This window comes from Macaca thibetana, chromosome 1 (genome assembly GCF_024542745.1).
Source record: "Macaca thibetana thibetana isolate TM-01 chromosome 1, ASM2454274v1, whole genome shotgun sequence".
Taxonomy (NCBI): Eukaryota; Metazoa; Chordata; class Mammalia; order Primates; family Cercopithecidae; genus Macaca; species Macaca thibetana.
Window position 1 is genome coordinate 118964311 of NC_065578.1, and position 22735 is coordinate 118987045.

General features: G+C 42.9%; 2 protein-coding genes across 3 annotated transcripts in view; both read right to left on the bottom strand.

Moving 5' to 3' along the window:
- LOC126931138 (RNA polymerase II subunit A C-terminal domain phosphatase SSU72-like) overlaps window positions 1–22735 on the bottom strand; it is a 223881-nt gene that overhangs the window by 178216 nt on the left and 22930 nt on the right. The gene's annotated exons all lie outside the window — the stretch shown is intronic.
- HMGCS2 (3-hydroxy-3-methylglutaryl-CoA synthase 2) lies at window positions 1291–22419 on the bottom strand. 2 transcript variants are annotated; one of them, XM_050748651.1, is made up of 10 exons: window positions 22046–22419; window positions 17263–17717; window positions 12695–12820; window positions 11948–12112; window positions 10079–10244; window positions 8221–8391; window positions 6149–6255; window positions 5417–5542; window positions 3666–3777; window positions 1291–1745 (listed from the first exon to the last, which is right to left on the bottom strand). In XM_050748651.1, the coding sequence occupies exons 1-9, from the start codon at window positions 22147–22149 to the stop codon at window positions 3671–3673; spliced, it is 1527 nt and encodes a 508-aa protein (XP_050604608.1). In that variant the 5' UTR covers window positions 22150–22419; the 3' UTR covers window positions 1291–1745; window positions 3666–3670. The 2 variants fall into 2 exon arrangements, with proteins under 2 accessions (XP_050604608.1, XP_050604601.1); XM_050748644.1 differs by having other exon boundaries at window positions 1291–1753.

Sequence of the window (22735 nt, forward strand, 5' to 3'; positions counted from 1 at the left end):
ACTAAGGCCCTGCGGGTGAACCAGTGCTGATGCCCAGCTGGTGTGCGGGGTGTGGGCAGTGTCCATTCAGTTGGTCAGCCCTTGACAACCTGGTTGTCGAGTATGTTTAATATCCTATTTGTGCTCAAATGCTTCCCTAGTGGAGACAGGCCTGGCCTCTGATGCAGGACGTATGGGAAGTTCTGGTTGCTGAGGCTGACTGAAGCTGAGGGAGCCAGTTTCAGCACCAACACCTCACAGTGAGCTCCTGTGTGGATAGAAGGCCAGGCCCCAGGCCTCTTGTCTCCAGAGCTAAGATGAATGCTGGCTTTTCTCCCCTGCACACGGACACCGAAAGGCACATGTTGTTCTGCTAGGGATGCCAACAAGGTTGAGGGCCCCTAAACATCTTGCTGAGGAGGTGCAGGCAGCAAGAGGGAAGCAAAGAGAGGCTGGTAAGTGGTGGCCGCAGCTGGTGTGACGAGTAGAGTTTTGCAGGCACCTTGAGAGAGGCCTGGGAAGGCAGTCAGCTGATGCTGGATTCGCTGAACAAATTGGGGCTTATCCGGGATTTGTTGTGGCATGACCAGCCTTGAGAAAAACAGTGAAGGGAACAGATCCAGCTTCTCATTCCCGTGGGGCCGTTTTTAAGCGCTCCCTGAGGCCTCCTCCCCTGCCCCCACCAGTTCTGCTCCCCTCCAATAGAAAAGATCCTCTCTGTTTTCCATGGTGCCCTTTCCTCACGGGGGTGGCTGAGGAAACTTTCTAAAAGGAAGTGATGACAACACCCTGATACTTTCCCTCTCCTCCCACTCCCTTCCTCAATTCAATCCCCACCTCCCTGAACCATTGCTATTTTATAAGAGGACCCTAGAAGAAGCAGTGCCCTCCCCGAAGGGGGAAAGATCCTGTAATGGAATAATTTCCTGCCAGGTATCAACATTTATTTAGTTTTTTACTTTTGGCTGTAGAAGGCAAAAACTTGTTAACCTTTGCCTTGTGTTTATTTGTTCAAATAACAGCAGCAAGGAATGACCAAGAAGGTCTTAACTACAGCTCCTGCTGGCCCCTGCCTGCTGCTCTCTGTTTATGCAGTGTCTTTAGATCAGGGCTGGGGGAAGCTGTGTTCTACCATTCTTATTTGCCTTGTCTCTGTCATAGTACTTGGCATGTGGCAGAAATACAATGGAATTGCGAGGGGACAGAGGCAGCCTGTGAGGCAAGGACCCAGCCCTCTGACCCAGGAGGTCTAGCAGGCTTGCTGCCTGTTAGCTGGGTTTGTATTCTGGGTTCCAAGAAACACAGGAATCATTTCCTCTTTCTCCCTTTTTAATTGCCATATATTAGCTTAGAACAAGATACAAAATTTGGAGATTCACAGGAATGGCACCGAAGTTTAACAATATTCATAATAATAAAGTTATAACACAGGACAGGAAAGTTTATCTGGATCTTGAAGGCAACAGCTGATCCGCATGCACATTTCCGGAGGCCAGTGATTCATGAAGAGATCTTTGCTCCATTGCTCCATCTTGCTCTTTCACAAAGGACCCCTAGTCCTTAGCACCACAAGCCCAGGACAGTGATTACAGCATGGAGAGGAATGAAGGGGCTGCTAGGGATGGCTCCTCACTCTACAGGGCTGATGCTTATGGGGCTACTATGTCGATTCAAATTCATTTACCAGCTAAGAGTGGGATCTTCAAAATATGATTCACGGGCAGAAGCTCTGCTAGCATACGTTTCCCAGGAAGCTCTCCACGGATCTATAGAACTTAAATAAACAAAAGGTCACTCAATCATGGGTCTCCTCTTGGGCACCCTGCCCCCAGTGCCTGCTTCTTGCCCGAGGTGTGGCTGTGCAGAGGGGCTCTCCTAAATGTATCCTGAGGGTGCTCCCACTAGGCACCCAGTGCCAAGCCTGGACACCTGAGGGATCTGTGCCCAATGCTACTGGAGCCAAGCCTGGGGGTAGGCAGGGTCCCCCATCGCACATCTGCCTGTGATAGGAAAGCAGGAGGGGCAGGCTAGGGCAGTGCAGAGAACTGCAGAGCTCCACCACGAGCTCTGCATCGACAGCAACCCTTCATTTCTGCTAAAATCTCATTGTTGGAAGTTCACTGCTCATATTAATAATCAATATGAGAAAAGTTCAAGAGTTCCAGCTTTTCTTTTCAGGTATAATGCTGCCTAAGCACTTGTGAGAAGCTTGTCTACCATGAGAGGGAGGGAGCCTGATGTGGAAATTCTCTTTTAAAAATTCCAAATTTCTCTTTCTCTCTCCCTTTCCCCACTCCCTCCCTATTTCTCCTGATAAATGAACTAAGTCGACACATTTAACAGCCCCTCTTTGCTACTGACCTGCCCTTAAGAACCGTATTTCCAACACGCACACAGGCTCCCGGGCAGTACCACAGTCTTCAGGGCCTGCTAACTGAGCTCGCCCTCTCAACGGCATCCTGCAGCCCTCAGCCCGCTTGTCCACCTCTCCTAGCCCTAACAACACCTGGGCTGCAGCAGCCTAGCACCTGCGAATATCCCAGCGGTGAGGAATGAACCCAGGATCCCTCCAGCTGCACTTCTGCTTCCTCTGAGGTGGCTGTATCTGTGCATCTCCGCCTCCCACTGACTTCTTCCCTCTCTTCCTCTGCTCCATCCCTGCCTCGGCACACCTTTTTCTTCTTCCCTCTCCATCTACCAAAAGGAGGGGAAAATCTTAAAAACTTGAGCATGGAGACTGCACTAATTAAAATGTACGGGTTGTAAAATAAATCTCTTCTCACTCTATCATTCCGTTTATCCTACCTATTCGGTCAACTGAAGGCAGCTACCTGGGTTCATACAAGATTCTTATTTTGAATGTTTGCTTTCCTTTTAAAACGATCATAAAGCATTCTCCCATTTCTCCTCTCCCCACAATCCTCTTTCATTTTGCTCTCTTCTCCCTATCCTTGTGTCCATGAATTTCCTGAACCTCACTGCTTCTCCCCAGAAGGAATCCCATGACATAAGAATTGTTACACGACCCTTAGCCTAAAACTCCCTCCAGCGGAAGTGCCTGGCTTTAAGGGACTCTTCAACCCACCTGTTTCCTTATGAATTTGTCTCCCACACATTGGTGTGTACCATTTCTGAGGCTCTGGGGCTGCTCATCTTGGTTGTTCTGTTGCTCATCAGATCTGCTGATCTCATCCCCCTAGAGTAATGATTTCTGTAGGTTCAGGTTCATAGCCTGTTCACTCAACAGATGCTCTGAATGCTAATCTGTCAAGCTTCTTCTAGGAGAGCTTCCTATCTTCAGCAGATCAGGAAAACAAATCCCACTCTTATTTCTCACATTCAAGATTTCAGAACGTTTCTCCCCCCAGGCTTTTGCCTTCCAAGGCAAAGAGCCTCAAGAGTTTTAATTGGTCTTTATGGTGCAAATCTCCACTTCTGATTAGTTTGAAAGCTATGAACCCTCCCTGGCCTGGTTAATGTTCCCAAACTGCAAGATTCCTATTCTGAATACTTGCTTTTCCTTTTAAAAATACCACAAATAATGCTCCCATTTCTCCTCTCACCCCAATCCTCTTCCATTAAACTCTCTTCTCCCTGCACATGTCCCCACCCTCTCTCTCTCTGTGTTGTTACCCGGAGGAAGACTTTAGGGTTTTATGCCACCAACTCTGCAAACTCTCACTCACCACCTTTAGATGGGACGCCGGGCATACTTTCTGCGATGCAGCTCGTCCACTCGCTCCAGGTACCAAGTGCCTGGGAAAAGGCTGTTTGTGTCACCAGGTGGGGAGAAATTCGCTGTGGAATGAGGAGAAGAGGCAGTACTCACAAAGAGTTGTATGAGTTTTTGGAAGAGAAAATGGTCATGAAGATGTCTGCACCTCCACAGTGAAGCTCTCTTGGCTGTGCTGAAAGGGGCTACAAGGTCACCCCCAGTCCACCAAATAGAACACTGGACCCGTGGAACCAGAGGAGCGGCCATCTTGAATCTAGCACTTAAGGCCTTAATAAAAGGCTATTAAGACTTTTATTATAAGAGTACAAAATTTTCCTACAGTAAGCATAGCCTTCCTCCACTGAAACCTTCATCCCATCCTTTTGCCAATAGTTCCTACTTTGAGATGTAATTCCCAGCTTCCTGTTTCCTAACAGACACTTCCTTCTAAACTAAATTTTCTGGTTCTGATTCATTGCAGTATTTCACTGCTTTGTCCATGAATGTTTGTCCTAGAGGTCCTATTTTTTTTTTCTTTCTTTTTTTTTGTTTTGAGACGCAGTCTCGCTCTGTCACCCAGGCTAGAGTGTGGTGGTGTGATCTCAGCTCACTGCAGCCTCTGCCTCCTGGGTTCAAGCAGTTCTCCTCAGCCTCCCAAGTAGCTGAGATTACAGGTGTGTGCTACCACATCCATCTAATTTTTATATAATTTTTATTTTTTCATATTATATTCATGTTTTTATATTTTTTATATTTTTAGTAGAGATGGGGTTTCATCATGTTGGCCAGACTGGTCTCGAACTCCTGGCCTCAAGTGATCCACCTGCCTCTCCCTCCCAAAGGGCTAGCATTACAGGTGTGAGCCACTGCGCCTGGGTCTATATTTATTCTCATTGTCTTTCTTTGCTATAACATATCCACTGGTCCAGAAGAGAGCAATGACCACTAGGTCTAGGTTTTCTGGAACGTTTCCAATTCCATATATTCTGTCTTCTTTTGAGACCATGCTACAAACATGTATCTCAAGTTTTGCTTGAGAATATATATAAAACCTATAGAAACCATGGTAAAACTGTGCAGTACCATGGTTTTAAAACCACTAACTAATCTCTCTAGTATTACATTTGGGTTTCATTTTCCTTTTATTTGTTGCTTTTGGGGCAATATTTTGTTTTTATGTTTGGTGGAGAAAGAGGGCAATTTGGAGGAGACAGTAATATTAGTTGATAACATATTTATGTAGAGTAATTCATTTAATTTGTTTGGAAATCCTGCAAAATCAGTATGATTTTAGAAATAAGACCACTGAGAAAAGTTTAACAACTTTTGCAAAGATAAACAATTAGTGAGTAGCACAGCTCAGGGTTAGATTTGGATATCTAGCTCTAAAGTCTGCACTCTGTCAACTGTTGCAGACAGTATTTTCAAAGACTATACTTCTGGCTTCCATGGGACTACACATTCTGGGTGTTTAGCTATATTCTATACTGGGAAGCTGCATCCTGCCTCCCTCTTCCCAACTCTATCCTCTGTTTTCGCAACTACTTCTTGCCCCTTTGGACAACAGATCTTCTAGCAAATCTTCTCCCAACCATATCTCATAGAAGTCTTGACCCTGGACTACCACATTCTAGATTTCTGAGGAATCCCTGACTCCCAGCTACTGGAATGGGGTCTGAGATGAGTTACCTTCTCTTCCTCTCTTCCTGCCCCTTTTCTTACCCTTATGGTAGAATTGCTCTCTTTGGTTCATTATTTCTGTGAACTCCTCAGGAGACATACACTTTCGGGAGGCTAGGCGCTTTGGCAGGTCTGATGTACTGGACACCAACTTGTCCAGGGGAGAGCCTGGTAAGCAAAAGCAAGATTGTTATACCTTCTTCATTGTCATTATCACTATGGCCAATCACGAGTCCAACAGAGAGTCATGTTCTGTGGGAGGTTACACCCTGGAGGAATGTGCAGTGTGTGTGGCTTAGAATACCACGAAATGATAAGCAAACATACTTGTTAGCAAAACGGGCAGGCAGACACACTGATTTGATCAAGGTGTATGCCACATGGTACTTAGATGCATGTCCTTAATCACATCAATCACAAAATAATCAATAAATTCTTATTAGGTATCTCAAATCCATCAACTTCTCTTTAATCAATTGCAACCAAGCAACCATTACCTCTTGCCTGAGCTATTTACTGGAACAATCTAAGTGGTTTCCCCATATCCACCTTTGTTCCTTTTCAATCTAGTCTCTAAGTAGTAGCTAAAGAAGTGCTTTAAACACATAAATTAAACCAACTTACTCCATGCTTAAATCCCTTCAGTGATTTCCTTTGCTATTAATAATAACATTAACTCTCTCAAGATGGCAGCCTCGGCAATGGTGGGGAAGAAGATGGTTATTCTACCAGATGAATCTTGTCAGGATTGCCTACTAGAAAGATGAGACTCACCTGGAGAAGCATCCTGGGACACTCGAAATGAAAAGAAACTTGCTGCTAAACCAGAGCCATAAGAGAAGGCACCAATCCTGGAGCCAGCCAGTTCTTGGGCAGAGTGGCTATGGGAAAAAAATCAAATAAAAACCACATTTTATATATGTATATATATATAAATATATTCTGCACTGCAAATAGAACAACAGCCTATCATCCCGATCTTCTCCCTGTCTACCTCACGTAACTAGAAATGGGTTCCAGGCACCCTACATAAAGAGGGACTTCTGGTAGACCTCAGGGACAGGCCTATGTGTAGGAAATCTTGCCAAAAGGAAAGCAGCTAATATCCCAGCTATATAAGGCAGAGAAACAACAAGATAATTTTTGGTGTACATAGAGCTTCTACCCTCTCATGAGGACAGGATAAATTCAGCACCTTCTGAAAGTGCCTCCAAGTGGAGATCAGACCACTGGACTCACCCTTCAGGCTCACATGTTGACTGGTAATCGTTCAGCAGTCATAACTTTTTGATCATCCCCTGTGAGTAATAATTTGATCAAGTTCACCCATAAGCATTTTTTCCTGCTTTTTTTCTTTCTTTTTTTTTTTTTTTTTTTTTTTTAATTTAGCAGAGTCTTGCTTTGTTGCCCAGCCTGGAGTGCCTGGAGTGCAGTGGTGTGATCATGGCTCACTGTAGCCTTTACCGCCACACCCAGCTATTTTTTTCTTTTTTGAGACAGAGTCTCACTCTGTCACCTGGGCTAGAGTGCAGTAGCTTGATCTCAGCTCACTGCAATCTCTGCCTCCCGGGTTCAAGCAATTCTCATGCCTCAGCTTCTCGAATTGGTGGGACTACAGTCGCGAACCACCATGCCTGGCTAATTTTTGTATTTTTAGTAGAGAAGGGGTTTTGCCGTGTTGGCCAGGTTGGTCTCAAACTCCTGACCTCAGATGATCTTCCCACTTTGGCCTCCCAAAGTGTTGGTATCACAGGCATGAGCCACCGCAAACATCCATGGCTAATTGTTTTAAAAAATTTTGTAGAGATGGGGTCTCCCTGTGTTCCCAAGGCTGGTCTCAAACTCCTGAGCTCAAGAGATCCTCCTGCCTCAGCCTTCCAAAGCGCTGGGATTACAGGCATGAGCCACCTCACCTAGCCCTTTCCTATGTTATATGCAATACTTCCTTATAAAACCCACACAACAGAAAATGAATAGAAATAACATCCAACATTTGAGCACCTGCTGAGCACTGCTATTTTAATTGGTTTAGATACTTAATGCTCATAAAAACAGTAGAACACAGGTATCATGATTGCACATATGCTACAGATGGGGAAAGTGAGGCGCATTGAGGTTAAGTATTGTCCAAGGTCAACCCTAATAAGTGGTTAAAAAATTTTGAACCCAAGTTGTGGGCTCTAAAGTCAGACCCATTTAACCACCATGCTCTACTACATATAGAGATTTTAAATAAATGAGACAAAAATATGCATACAAAAGCTACTGTTTTCTTCATGCACCCAAACAGATCTTGCCCATCCCTTGACATCATGTACTTCACTTTGGAGACCACTGTCTGATACAGACTGTAAATCCGCCTATACATACACCTTTGGTATGAGTTTCTTTCATCTTCCTTCCTTTTCCTGCCTTCTCCCTCCCCTCCTTTCTTTTATATTTATTTATTTATTTATGACAGGGTCTCATTCTGTCATCCAGGTTGGAGTCCAATGGCACAATCATGGCTCACTGCAACCTTCCACTCCTGGGCTCAAACCATCCTCCCACTTCAGCCTCCCGAGTAGCTGGGGCCACACGTGCACACAACCATGCTCAGCTAATTTTTGTAGAGATGAGGTTTCACCACTTTGCCCAGGTGGGTCTCGAACTCCTAGGCTCAGGCGATCTGCCCACCTAAACCTCCCCAAATGCTGAGATTACAGGCATGAGCCACCATACTAGTCCCCTTCCTTTCTTTTAAATTTCTGAGCCAGAAGAGAAACCCAATTTTTTTGACCCCACAGACCATGGTGGTGGAGGCTGGGGGTGTGCATGTAAGACACAGAGCCAGACACAGTACTCACTGGGACAGAAGTGAGGCCAGGCACCCGTACAGGGATGAGGTGTACATGTTCCCATTGTGCGTGGAGAGGTAAAGGGAGGCCTTGGTTTTCTTGTCGAATATGTCCTGAGAGGCCTTTAGAAGTGCTTTATCCAGGTCCTTGTTGGTGTAGGTGTCTTCCAGCTTTAGCCCCCTGTGAGGCAACCAGAGGTAGCCATGTGAGAGGCCAGGGGAGGAGAGGGAGGGAGCAAGGGGGAAAAGTAACAGCTTCTGGAAAGAAGACTTGGCACATGTTTTTTCTACAATATTTGGAAATACAGAACAGCCCAAAGGAGAACATACCACTAATGGACTTACCATTCATATTTTTCTGGTGGAATCTATCCCTACTTTTATACAGTTTACTAGAAAATTAGAAAGAAAATCATGCTATGTGTTGTGGTTAGCATACTTTCTTAACTCTGTGTGTGTGTGTGTGTGTGTGTGTCTGTGCGCGCGCGCGCGTGTGTTTTCCCACGACATTGTAAAACATTATTTGTAAAGGGTGAAGAATGGTCCATGACAGGATGTACCCCACATTAACCTATCTTCTTGCTCCTGTTCCTTGCTAGTTAAAACACTACAGTGAATAGGTAGGTGTTCTTTTAAACACGTGGGATTACTGAGCCCAAAGGTTGCACATCTTTAAGGCTTTGGCTTCATGCTCTTCTGTTACTCCTCAAAACACCTGATCCATTTACACATCCACTACCGCCCATTTTCCCATAGCCTTGACAATTCTGGGTATTCACATTTTAAAAAGACTATCTAGAGAAAATGGTAACTTGAGTAAACATTTTATTAATGAACATGCACATTTAAAATGTGATCATATACATTTCTTCTTTGAGAAAATTTTCTGTTCATATTGTTTGCTCATTTTTCTATTAGGGTATTTATTTTATTATTGATAATATATTTATATATTAAAGATATTAAGCTAGTATATTTGGTATACGTTATACTTTTTGTTTCAATAGGGCCGGTCTTACAAGCAGTGTTTGTGCTAATTTTGATGTTTTAGTTAGTGGCAGGGTTAGGAGTACTAGTTAGTAACAGGGGCTACACTTGGTAGCCTATTCTACTGTTGATAAAATTGACCGAAATTTGAAATAAACAGGTACCAAGAGGAAAGGGAAAGATTCCTTTCCCAGTGGAAACTGTATTGAAGACATTTCTTTGTAAATATTAGTGATTAGTGTGGTGAATCAATAAACAGCATTCCTTCTGCTTTTTCACATCTAAGGGGGTGAGCTGGAATATCCCCATTTTATAGATGGAAGAAAGTGAAGCAAAAAGCAGGACATGAATTAAGACAATGACAAGTGAGAATGGGACCTGACACTTCGCAAACTGCTACCCTGTAGTGTGATCATCTACGTCTATGTTTTTGTGTCTGTTTAGACTGTGAGATCCTCTAGGGCAGGGATCATGGAATCACATTCATTTTGGTACCCTGAGAGGTTAGTACGATGTCTAGCACATAACATGTTCAGAAAATGTTTATTGACTGAATGATTTCGCTATTCTTTCTTTCTCCCTTCCTCCTTTTCTCCCTTTCTCTCTTTCTCTCTTTCTTTCTTTGTTCTCTGCAGTTTCTTACTGTCCCTTTATCCTGCAGTGCTGCCAAATCCCCCGTGTTTCCCTGCATTAACTCATGGAGGGCCCTACCCAGCCAATAATCCATTGCCCCACAGAAGGACCTAGGATGGTTCCTGTTCTGCTGGAGGATTGCCATTTGTCCCCCACAGGGGTGCTGGTGGTCCAGACTCAAGGCATGAAGAAGCCTCCTTCTTGCTCACCCCTCACCAGCCTCTAGGATCCCCAAGAAGAAGACTCACCTGAAAGCCTCCAGCCCCTTGTATAAGCTGGTTTGTGTGTCACTGCTGGCTGACAGGAAGTCATTGAACATCAGGCGAGCCAGAGACTTCTGGACCATCTTGCAAAAGGGTGTGTGAAAGATCATGTACTGTAAATCGTCAAGGGTGAAGGGTCGATCACTGCCAGCTGGAAGAGGAAGCGTGAAGGCAAGGATGGGGCATGAGGGGTGAGCCATTTAGATCTCCTCCCTGAGATTTAACTGTGTCAAGTTTCTCCAGGCCTCCCAGGGAACTACTTCCCACCTCCTGCAAACACATATAAGTTTTATTTATTCATTTTACATGCACTTACTAAGCACTCTCTACTAATAAGGAAAGAAGGGAAAGAAACAAAGTCTTTGTGTCTACTATTACCAGTCTCTATGATACTCATCTCAAATCAACCTTGTGTTATATAATTTTCTTCATTTTCCAGAGGGGGAACCCGTCTCCAAAACATCGTCATCTGTCCAAGGTAACCCAACTGTAAAAAGGCTAGTTTGGGATTCAGGTTCAGATGTCCCTGACTCTACTCTACGGACTGTCTCTCTCACTCTGAAGAGGAGTGCAATGCAATCTTTGCCCTTAGGAAAGATTACATTTTAGTGCTGGGATCCAAAGCCTCATCTGTCACATTATATATGCAAATAAGGAGTAAAATTTAAATGCCACAAGAATTCAGAGGAGTTAAGAGCAAATAACCAATTACAGAAGACAGACAGAGGCAGAGAGGCCCAAGGCAATTTCTTACCCATAAGGTTCACCTCTGGTAGGTGGTCCTCCACCCACTGCAGTGGAAAGAGACAAGAGGTAGCTCTTTATGCCACCCCCAAGGCATCCATGCCTTCTCCCACACTGCAATCTGTCTTTTGCGGATGCCCATCTGGTTATGCCTGAGCAGACAAGAATACTATTTATTTCTTTAAAGTGGGTTTAACTGTATTTATTTTTATTTATTCATATGTTCTTAGAGACAGGGTTTGTTTCACTCTGTAGTCCAGGCTGGAGGGCAGTCGCTTGATCATAGCTCACTGTATGGGCTCCTGTTCTACAAGCAATTACCCCCATCTCAGCCTTCTGAGTAGCTGGGACTACAGGCTCATGCCACCATGCCTGGCTAACTTTTGTATTTTTTTTTTTTTTTTTTTTTTTTTAGAGACAGGGTCTTGCTTTGTTGCCCACATTGGTCTCAAATTCCTGGATTCAAGTGATCCTCCTGCCTCAGCTTCCCAAAGTGCTGGGATTACAGGGGTGAACCACCACTCCCTGCTTCTCTGTATTTTAAAAGGAAGACTTATTTGCTTCTTTTCTGCTTATGAAAGCAGTACATATTTCTCAGCAGGGAAATTTCAAAACTAAAGGTGAAAATAAAATCAACCTGCAATAGCACCACAAAGAGAAAAATCACTGACAACACTTTAGCATATAGAAAATATAGGTACGATTTCCCAACGTCAGACTTTAAAAGATGGTAAACTACAAACCAAGCACCAAACCATGCCTGACTTAACCAGAAACAAATGCCAACCACTGTGGAACGTGGTTGCCCGGCCTCTTAATGCCGTCTCCCCGAGTGGCTGACATCCCTGGGTTTCATACTGGGGGCCTTGCCCTGGATTGTTTACTTTCTTTTATTTAGCTCAAGTTAGAAGCCGTTTTACATCTGACCTTGAATGACATCCAAATGGATTTTAGCATAGACCCAGGGAAGAGTGTAGGAAAGAGGACAGGAAACAATTCTCTTGACATTATTTTCAAGGCAGGAGAGAAGAGACCTTGCCATGGCCTTTGGGTACAAACTCTTGGCCTATGTGAATAGAGCCCCTACTGTCTGGCCTCTGAGTCGCATACCTTGCTTCCACTGATTCTGGATTTTTTTACGGTATGAGGTGTAACATCGATCCAAGGCCCGCAAGTAGCACTGGATGGAAAGCTTCCCATCCACCACTGGGTACTCCGAGGCCAAATTTGGTTTGTAGAAGTCATACACATTCTCCATATGGGTTCCCCTCAGTCCTGGAAAGGCACACAGAGGGTTTCAGAGACCATCCAATGCAGCCTACCTTGAGCACAAAGGATGAGAGAACCATGTAAAAAGAGCTTTCTGGTCATTATCTGTGTCCCATGTCCAAGTTTGAGCCCATTCAACATCCCTCGCATATTCAAAAGGAGTTGGACAGGTTGTTGGTATTACACAAATGAGATGTACATTTCCCTTTCCTTACCTCCATGGGCTTAACAAAACCTGGAATAGAAGCCAAGAGTCTCAAAGGAAAGACTTGCGCTTTATATCCAGTTATCTATTTTAATCTTCGATTGCCAGAAGAGTTCCCTAAGGTTCCTCACCAGTATCTGCACCGCTCATTTCATGCATCATTATGCCAATGCCTGATGACACAGGAGAGGAAACCTGGCGGATTCCCCTCTCCTATTTCTCCTCTCCTCCCTCTGCTCCACAGATCAGCCCTTTTTAGAGGCAAGCAATACCATCCTCAAACCCATACCCCAGCCCTGAGTAGCAGGTGTGCCAATGTGGGATTAGGATCTATGTTCTTGGCTATGCCATGCACAGCCTCTTGGTAATGGTTTACTACAAACCTCGCTCCAGGGCCAGAGGGGCCTTGGGCCCAATCAGCATAGCCACAGCTCCGGCCCCACCTGTGGGACGAGCGTTACCACTGGGATAGACGGCGATGTCTCCACAGACCACCATGGCATAACGACCTGTAAAGAGAAACAAGAAATAATTACCATCACTACAAAATCTGGAGTAGATTGAGTGCCTACTGTGTACCAGGCACAATTCTGGGTCCTGGATATAGAGTGATAAACAAAATAAAAACTCCCAGTCCTATGGAGCTTATGTTCTAGTGCAATTCATGATACATTTGAAATGTAAAGTCAAAATTTAGCATCCTGACACTCTGTAAAACGCTCATTTATACAGAATTCTGTCTCTGACTCCAGTGAAAAATGTGTTAATTGACACTTTTGGAGAAAATTCCGGTTTGTGTTTGTACTCATCTCCTTATGGCACTCCATGATCCTGAAATTATATCCTAAATCATAGAAGGTAAAGGACAGGGAGGGAAACTAACACTTAAAACACTAGTAGGACACTAGTTATCCTTAAACAATTCTTCAAACAATCCAATGAGGTAGGTAACATCCACATTCATAAGTGAAGACGTTGCCTTCCTGAGAGACTGAGTAACTAGTATAAGGTCACATATCTAGTTAATATGGATTTTGATATTCAAACCCAGGTCTGACTGGATCCTGAGCCATGTGCCTTGAATTGCATGGCACTACTTTCAGTGTGAAAAGAGTTTATGTAGAGTAAATGATCCATAGTCACTAACTTTATGATAATCAGACTAGTATTCAATAAATAATTGTGGTCTTGACTATTATGTGTTCCACTTTCATCTGTCAGAATTACTGTCCCAAAAACTCGAGTTCATGGGTGAGATATGGTAGTAATTTTAGTGTTCTGACCTGTGAGGAAGCTCCCAGTATTCACCCACAGCACTGCTTTGGGAGACATATTTCCATATAATTTAATCCTCATGATAAATCTATACAGCAGATATAGTTATCCCCATCCTACAGATGAAGAAACTGAGGCCTAAAGAATTTAAGCCACTTGCCCAAAAGCCACACAGCTAATAAATGGTAGGATAAGGATTCAGAGTCAGGACTCCAACCCAAATTCACTGAAATCCAAGAACCTTCTCTTAAGAATTATAATAATCCCAACTCCAACATCAATGAAAAAGTATTGTTTTCTTCCCCAATGTTATGTGCACATGTGTGTATATACATATGTGTGTATATATATATTTACATATATATACACACACACAAATAATTCGTATAAAATATATAAATGTAAGTATATATTTAGTATATATAAATATATTAGTATATGTATATTGGTATATTTAATGTATATAAATATATATTTAAGTATATATAATTTTATATACATAAAATTAAGGGAAAACAATACTTTTTTCTACCTGTATACACACACACATTTTGAAAATTTTAGAAATGATAGAAAAGTATTTAGAATCCATTTAGGAAAAGACCAGTAAATTTGATTACCTAAAAATCAAAGCCTTCTATCAGAAACAAAGTCAAAAGACAAACTGGGGAAGTATTTACAGTACTTACAACCAACAAAAAGCAGTTTATCTTCATTTATAAAAGTTTCACTAAAAAGGCAAACTAGGCCGGGCATGGTGGCTCATGCCTGTAATCCCAGCACTTTGGGAGGCCAAGGCGGGAGGATCATGAAGTCAGAAGATCGAGACTGTCCTGGCTAACACAGTGAAACCCTATCTCTACTGAAAATACAAAAAATGAGCCAGGCACGGTGGTGGGCACCTGTAGTCCCAGCTACTCAGGAGGCTGAGGCAGGAGAATCGCTTGAACCTGGGAGGCAGAGGTTGCAGTGAGTGGAGATTACTGCCACTGCACTTCAGCCTGGCAACAGAGCGAGACTCTGTCTAAAAAAATAAAAAATAAAAAATAAAGGCAAACTATATAATAGAAAAACGGCCAATAAACAACATAGAAATATTCAAGATTTCTTACGATAAAAGAAATGCAAATCAAAAACATTATCATTTTACTTGTTAAATTAACAAAGATTGGAAAGTTTGATAATATATACATTGTAGTAATGTAAGTTAGTACAACATTTTGGAGAAGAATTTGGCACACTTTATCAAACTTTTAAATCAACCTATCCTGAGATTCCACTTCTAGGAATTTATTAACAATATGGGACTAATTAAATAAAATGTGGCATATCCATCAAAGAATATTGTGGTTTTAAAAAGAATCAGATGGACCTTATATATGTTGATACAGAATTATCTCTAAGACCTAAGAGATGAGGAATATTTTATACAATGTTTAAAATGGAATAAATACGTGTATACTTGTAGGACCTAGAAAAAATATTGGAAGAATACAAAGAAACCACTAGTGTTAAATTTTGGGAAGTGGTAACGGGGCGGGGCGGGGGGTGAAATGAGGAGTTTTTCTTCACTTTTTTTTTTTTTTTTTTTTTTTTGAGACGGAGTCTCACTGTCACCCAGGCTGGAGTGCAGTGGTGTGATCTCGGCTCACTGCAAGCTCCACCTCCCGGGCTCATGCCATTCTCCTGCCTCAGCCTCCCGAGTAGCTGGAACTACAGGCACCTGCCACCATGCCCGGCTAATTTTTTATATTTTTAGTAGAGACAGGGTTTCCCTGTGTTAGCCAGGATGGTCTCGATCTCCTGACCTCGTGATCCGCCCGCCTTGGCCTCCCAAAGTGCTGGGATTACAGGCATGAGCCACCGCGACCGGCTGAGTTTTTCTTCACTTTATATACTTTTGTGTATGGGTATGTTTTTTTCCAAATACAAATTTTAATTACTTTCATTTTAAAAAAAAAAGACAAGAACACATGGGGACTCCCAGCCAATCTGAGCCAGAAATACTCTTCTCTTTCCTCATGCCCTCCTCTTTTCTCTGGAGTGATTCAGAACTCCCTGAGTCTCAGAGCCACTCCCTCCCACCTGAGGGTCCCCAGGTGAATGACTGGTTAGGTCAGAAGCAGAGTTCTCATTCACACTGGCATCCTCTGGTCCTGGTGGTTGCTGTCACCTGCGGGGTATATAGTCCGAGTGTCTGGGCTCAAGCTTAGGTGTTTTTGTTTTAAATACAAACTAAAAATTCACATTTCAATAACTTATTTTTAAAATTTTTACTTTTATACTAAGATACCATATTTTTTTTAAAAGATGCATTTGCAACCCCATCTGTGAAATACCCAGTCCGTCAGAAGAATCTACTCATTTGAAATGGCGTGCTTAAGGCTGACAATGATCTCAAGAATAGGCTCTTTGATTTTTGGTTAAAGGCTGGTGAATGCCCCTTATTTTTCATTTCTACTCCTCAACTAAATAATTGGTTGGACATATCTGGTGGTAATGGTGGTAGGGGTTACTAGAGAGGTAGTAATACAAGTATCGAGTAGGAGAGGCACTTTAAGAACAGACTTGATGATGTAGACTGGGCCATCCCATGTCAGTGGAATTGTTAATGATGGAGCCAGGTAGGGCAGTTGGAAAAGCATGGAATGGACTTTTGGAATTGCACTGTCTTGCTGCATGAACAGAGATAAACTGTTAAACTCCTCTTGACCTCTTTTTTCTAAAGCAAAAGATATTGAATTAGATAATCTCTGAGGACTCTGCCAATATTAAGGCTTTTTGATTAATTTTATAATTAATGCTCATCATGGTTTCTAAGGTTTTTAATCCTAGTTTCGAACTTAGTAAATAGAGTGTCTTAACTACTGCCAACATACTTTTTTATATCTTTATGAAAATTTCACATTTCTATGAATTATTTTATTCAATCCTCTTATGAGTTAAGCGAGGCAGATAGGCATATAAGAATCCTGAGGCTCAAAAGGTTAAGGAATTTATCATTGTTTATTGATAGAGCTATGGCTTCAAACTCTCATATTGTACTGTTTCCCTTGAATTGTTTCTTGCCATAACAACAGGGGTTAGTCCTCCAATACAGCATTGGGAGAAGATATAAGTAAGATACAAGGTAATGTTAATATGTTAAGCAAAAAACAATATCCAAGGAGCCAGCTAAGGAAGAAAGAGGAGAAATATTCACAGTCTATCCTGTGGTTTTCTGGGCCTATTTCTACGAGGGTGTTTTTTTCCTGAACATCTAAACTTGTGTAAATCTTTCAACATCACCAATCTCTCTCTCAGAGACTTAGGACATGTTTAAGAGAAACAGGTACAGTAAAATAGGAAATATATCAGATGTGGTTTGGCATTTTTGCCTCTGCCACTCACTATGTGTAGGATATCAGATCTGCCATGTTCTCATCTATAAATCTGGTATAATACACACTTCCTAGGCTGTTGTAAGAATTAAACGAATGGCTATGTGAACATGCTACCTAACTGTGTAAAGCTATATAAGTCTAAGTGGTTATTGTTGGATGATAGCAGCAGCTGTGTGAATATATTGTCCTTCCTTCACTAGATGAAGCCACCTGGGGAACTGAAAAGCAAAACTGATAATATTCAGCCTCCAATCCCAGCACCTTTCTTACATAAGGCTCGTGGCAGTACATACCATCCCAGGAACTGGACTCCATCCAGTTGGCAGCATTGAAGAGGGAGGCAGTACCACCGTAGCAGGCATTGGTGGTATCTATGCCCTCAATATCAGTATTGCCTGAATCCTGGAAGAGTTCCATGAGCACTGTTTTGACAGCTTTGGACTTGTCAATGATGGTCTCAGTGCCTACTTCCAGCCTGCCCACTGAGTCCCATGGGAGCTGTATGCGCTCCATCAGCCGTTGCACCACCGTCAGGCACAGGGAGTTGATGTCCTCTTGGACTGAGCAGAAGCCCATACGAGTCTGGCCCAAGCCCACTGTATACTTTCCTGCTTCCACATTGTTATATTTCTCCAGGTCAGTTTGGTCCACATATTGGGCTGGGAAGTAGACCTCCAGGGCCAGGATGCCCACGTCTTTTGGCCAAGTATCTGTTTTGGCCAGGGGGACAGCAGAGGCTGTAGAAAACCTGTGATGGAGATAACAATCAAACTCCCACTAATGGTCTGTAGATAGTTTCCTCAAAAGACAGTAATATAGCAATCATTTAATTAATTTTCTAGATGTTTTGAAGCTATGTTATCAGATGACTACAAATTTAGTATTGTTATATCTTTTCATTGAATTGACCCCTTTATCCTTGTTAAATATCCCTTTTCGCCTTTGTGATATTCTTGGCATAGTTTCCTTTCCTGATATCGATATAGCTGCATTAGCTTTTTGCTTACTGTTTGCATGGTATGTCTTTTTCTGTCCCTTTTTACTTTCAACTTCTTAAAGTCTTTATCTTTAACATACATCTCTTGTAACCGGTGTATATTTTTAGTCCTTTAAAAAAATTTTAATAAGTCTAACAATAGTGGTGTTTTAATTTGAGTATTTCATCCATTTATATTTGTTGTAATTCCTGATATAGTTGGAACTAAGTCTTTGTTTTTTTCTTTTTTTTTTTTTGAGAGGAGTCTCACTCTGTCACCCAGGCTGGAGTGCAGTGGTGTGATCTCTGCTTATTGCAAGCTCCGCCTCCTAGGTTCATGCCAATCTCCTGCCTCAGCCTCCCAAGTAGCTGGGACTACAGGTGCCTGCCAACACGCCCAGCTAATTTTTTGTAGTTTTAGTAGAGACGGGTTAGCCAGGATGATCTCAATCTCCTGGCCTCGTGATCAGCCCACTTCGGTCTCCCAAAATGCTGGGATTACATGCATGAGCCACGACCCGGAACTAAGTTTATGTTTTTATTTGTTTCTATTGGTCTCATTTGTTCTTTGTTCTTTTATTCCTCCTTTTCCATATCCTTTTTGATTAAGCAAATATTTATTATTCATCTTATACCCTCTTTTCCTTTTACTGATGACCTTAAAGATTATAACATGCTTAATTGGCTTGTTGAAATCTTACTTAAATTAATACTTCTTACTTTTGGAACACTGCAAAAACTTTAGGTTGCCTTTATTTACTCTCTGCATCCTTTTGAACTATTATTATCATATACTTTACTTCTATGTGTTATAAGCCCTTATAGGGCTTGTATAAATCTTTCAACATCACCATGAGTAAAAATATAATCTTTACTCATTTTTAAAGTATACCTCTAATTATATGTCTTTCTCTTTCTTCTTTCTTTTTCTCTACACAAGAACATACCCACTGTTTTCCTACTTATAAGTAAGTTTTCTGCTAGCTGATTTTTCTGATTGGGCCTTCCAGTGTTTATTGAGCACACCCAACACAGTTCTAGTCCAAATACACAGTAGTGAATCAGACATGCATTGTGCCCATAAAGAGAGCACAGCCCAGTGATAGAGGCAGACATTTTTACAGCTAAATATACAGGGAACACAGAGAGCAGAAAGAGCAATTGTAAATGAGAGCAGAGGAAAAAAAAGGCGGGGGAAAGGGGTCAGCAGAAGAGGGGAGAGATAAGGCCGGGCGCGGTGGCTCAAGCCTGTAATCCCAGCACTTTGGGAGGCCGAGACGGGTGGATCACGAGGTCAGGAAATCGAGACCATCCTGGCTAACACGGTGAAACCCCGTCTCTACTAAGCGGAGCTTGCAGTGAGCTGAGATCCAGCCACTGCACTCCAGCCCGGGCTACAGAGCAAAACTCCATCTCAAAAAAAAAAAAAAAAAAAAAAGAGGGGAGAGATGATCTATTTCTTTTCTGGACCAATCCACTTTTATTCAACCCAGATTCTTAATATCCCTGGTGAAAATCTGTGTTCCCTTTTGTATGGGAGCATATGGGAGGTGAACTTGGTGATCTCTGTACTGCTACCATACAAAAGTACTTCCTACCTTCTGTTCACTTCAGCAACATTCTTCATTTTATAGATAGTGAAACCAGGGCACACACTGGTAAAGTGATGCGCTCAGGGTAACTTCATAGTTTATCACGTGTTAGAAATATTCTGTCCCTTCACTGCCTTGGGTGCCAGGGTTATAAATTTAGCTCCATTCTACAGGAGCTGAAACTCAGATTGAATGTGTCTATCAATCACCTTTGGGATTCTGAGCCTCTGGTAGCCCCAATTCTCCCAGCAGGAAGGTCACTTTTAAGGACAGCTGTCAGGCAAAAGTGGATCATATGATCACAAGATAGTGAAGCAAAGTGATAAATACACATTATATCTGACAGGAGAGGTTTGGAGTTTATTTATCTGCCCTGTTTATTTGACGCCCTCCAAATAACTGGAGTTTGTACTCTCAAATATTTACAGAGGAGCTTCCCCAGTACCTAGGAGCTAATGGTTAGCCCGTGCTTGTACTGCCAGCTTGGCTGCCTTTCTCCCAGCCTCGTTCTCACTCTGCCTTCTCTCTGGGCTGACTCCCTCCCTTTCTTCCCAGTTAGAAATCTAAGCTTGCAAGAAGAAGCTTAGAAGGGGTCAGTTGGTAACTTTTGTAGCTGTCTTGGTGGGGAGCTATTTCTAGAAATGGATTATAAAGCCTTGAAGAAAACTAACACGTTGAGGCTTCGGAAGCTTCAGCCCACCGTAGTTAAGAGTATCCTTCTCATCTTGTGCTTTCTCTAAAGAATGATCACTTTGTGTAATTTTAAATCATTTTCTCCTGGTGTTGCCCACTTCAAGAACATGTACCACATCTTTCCTTCTGCATTCCATCTTGCCTCCTTCCCTTGTGTTTCAAAATTATTACTACATTTCAGGCACTGTGCTGGGAAGGGGTTGTGAGGGTCGAACAAAGAGGTTGGACAAAGAAAAGAAGAGGGTGAGGTTCTTGAGACCTCCTTGACCAGTGTGAGGAATGATAAGCACACATATAACCCAACTTCAAGGCAGAATGTGGTCAGGGCCACAAGAGGGATGTGGGCAAAATCCATAGGCGTTCAAAAGAAGCAGAGATTTCAGTGGGTTGGAGGATCAGGGAAGCTTGATGGAAGAGACTGCATTTGAGGCAAACCTTGATGGATGACAGACTTCTGCCAGTGAAGAACTGGAGGGGAATGAAGGGGCAGTGGCCACAGCAGGGGGTGACTGAACAACTAAGGAACCCTGGAGATGCAGGTGTGTAGGGGAGCAGGGAGACAATACGTGAGAAATACAGGACATGGAAGGCACAAGTCTTGCTTAATTTTGAAGACAGCAAAGCAGATGCTGAGATGGAAGTCACTTTTAGGTTGGAGTTAGAGCCAATGTGGGTTGGATTAAAGGCAATTAGACATATAGAGAAAAGATGACTCATGAAAAGCAATATTAGTTCAAGCCATGCATAATGGGATGAACTGTAAATACACCAGAAGGGAAATGTGAATGATTCCAAGAGTTTGAATCAAGGAAGTCAGAATGTCGGGGAGGATTGATGTGTGTCTTTTGGCTGATGGCCAACTATTGCAATCGAAACAAGCAAACCCACATCAATCTCTTCTTCACAAATATAGAAACAGGTTAAATCCTGAGCTGGGACATTTAACCTACATGCAGAGTTTGGCAGTGCATGGGGAGAGTGAGGTGATGGTAGCACAATGAAGAATATAAGAAAGCTACGTGCATCAGCCCCTACCATGCACATCTATACACCCAGGTTCCCTGGGTATTTGGCAAGGAAAGACACTAGATCAAAATCATTTTTCTAAATATTTAGTAGTCATAGAATATAAAACTAGTCCCAATGTGTAATGAATTGTTTGGGGACTAGACAGCAACACATAGGTGGCTGGGAGCCGGAGGCACTAACGATAGCTGTATTACCATCATCGCTGACTATGGAAAACATAAGCACTTGGGCCACATTCAGGGAGTATTTACAAAGAAAAGGAGTGTGCCTGTTCTTGCAAAGAACATGTACACATACACACATAAACACACATTTCCCCTTTTCATAAAATTGGAACACAAGACAAACATAGCTTCTTATCCTCGGTCCATTTCTGATCCTGTTGCAGTGATTTAAAGTCACTGGTTTTATTAACACTGCAGTTGGCACAGGGTCCTGAGGGTCTTGGCAGAGGCTAGGGGTAAAGTTTGGAATGGTGGTGGAGAGAGGAGAGCTGTGGCCCTGGTACTGATATTTCTACTGCTTCATGCAGTTGGTGGAGTAAAAGATGCCATTGCTCACAAACACAGCATGTGTCAGAGGTTTGGGCTCTTCTCATTCTACAGCTGAAAGGGATTGTCTGTTTAGAAGTGAGCTAACTGAGACCCTGTAAAGTTAACTTGCTTGTCTAAGGCTGCTGTGCACAAGCCTTACTAAATTTTGAGTGAGATTCTAGTGAGTTTTCCCCAAGAGCAGGCCCTCTGTCTCTTTTACTAGTTACAAGATGCTTATCAAAAAGTGACTCACGTTTGGTGGGTTGCTGGGAGCAGACGAGCAGGTGTGAGGGAGGCTTCCTGCATCACTCTTGTCAATTGCAGAATGTGCTTCACTGGAGTCAACAGACGCTGCATCTCCAAAGGAGCAAGTAGAAAGCCAGCAGCTCACAGACCTTGAAAGAGATGCCCAGCGGTGCCCAACAGGGCTTTATAAAGCCCCAGGACTCCTGCCTCCTTAAGCCCCGCCTCTGCTCACCGTGGCTCAGTCTGCTTCTAAAACTGGGCCAAAGGGCTCACTCAGAACATGGGCGAGTCAAAGACAAACAGCATCTCTCCAACATGTACATAGCTGCCCTGCTCTTGAGCATGTGTGGGAATGGCTGGACGTGGTTCCTCCTACTCCATCAGGCTCTGTGGCAGCCTTGTGTCTGCCCTGCCATCTAAGCAGGGAGGTTATGATGTTCCCTGTTGTATCACGTCCCAAGGTAATCCTATGTGGCTTGTTTTAGACCCTGGCTCCTTATCTGTATTACTCTCACTGCGTGTTCCACACTCCTCTCTGTGGTGTTAGTTGTTATTATTTTAAAGTGCTATGCATTACAAGAAACATCTTTCAAAACCAAAGGGAAGCTCTTTTAATAGTAGCTTTTCAAGGAGTTGGGAGTGAATGCTGGCACACAGGCCAAGGGCTGGGCATTAGAGTATGTGGAACCTACTATAT

Excerpts from the sequence above, each read along its gene's own strand:
- HMGCS2 (XM_050748651.1), bottom strand. The coding sequence starts at position 22,149 with ATGCAGCGTCTGTTGACTCCAGTGAAGCACATTCTGCAATTGACAAGA. Across the intron at positions 12,113-12,694 it reads CCCTCTGGCCCTGGAGCGAG|GACTGAGGGGAACCCATATG; the intron begins GTTTGTAGTAAA and ends GTGCCTTTCCAG. Across the intron at positions 5,543-6,148 it reads GTCCCAGGATGCTTCTCCAG|GCTCTCCCCTGGACAAGTTG; the intron begins GTGAGTCTCATC and ends TTTGCTTACCAG.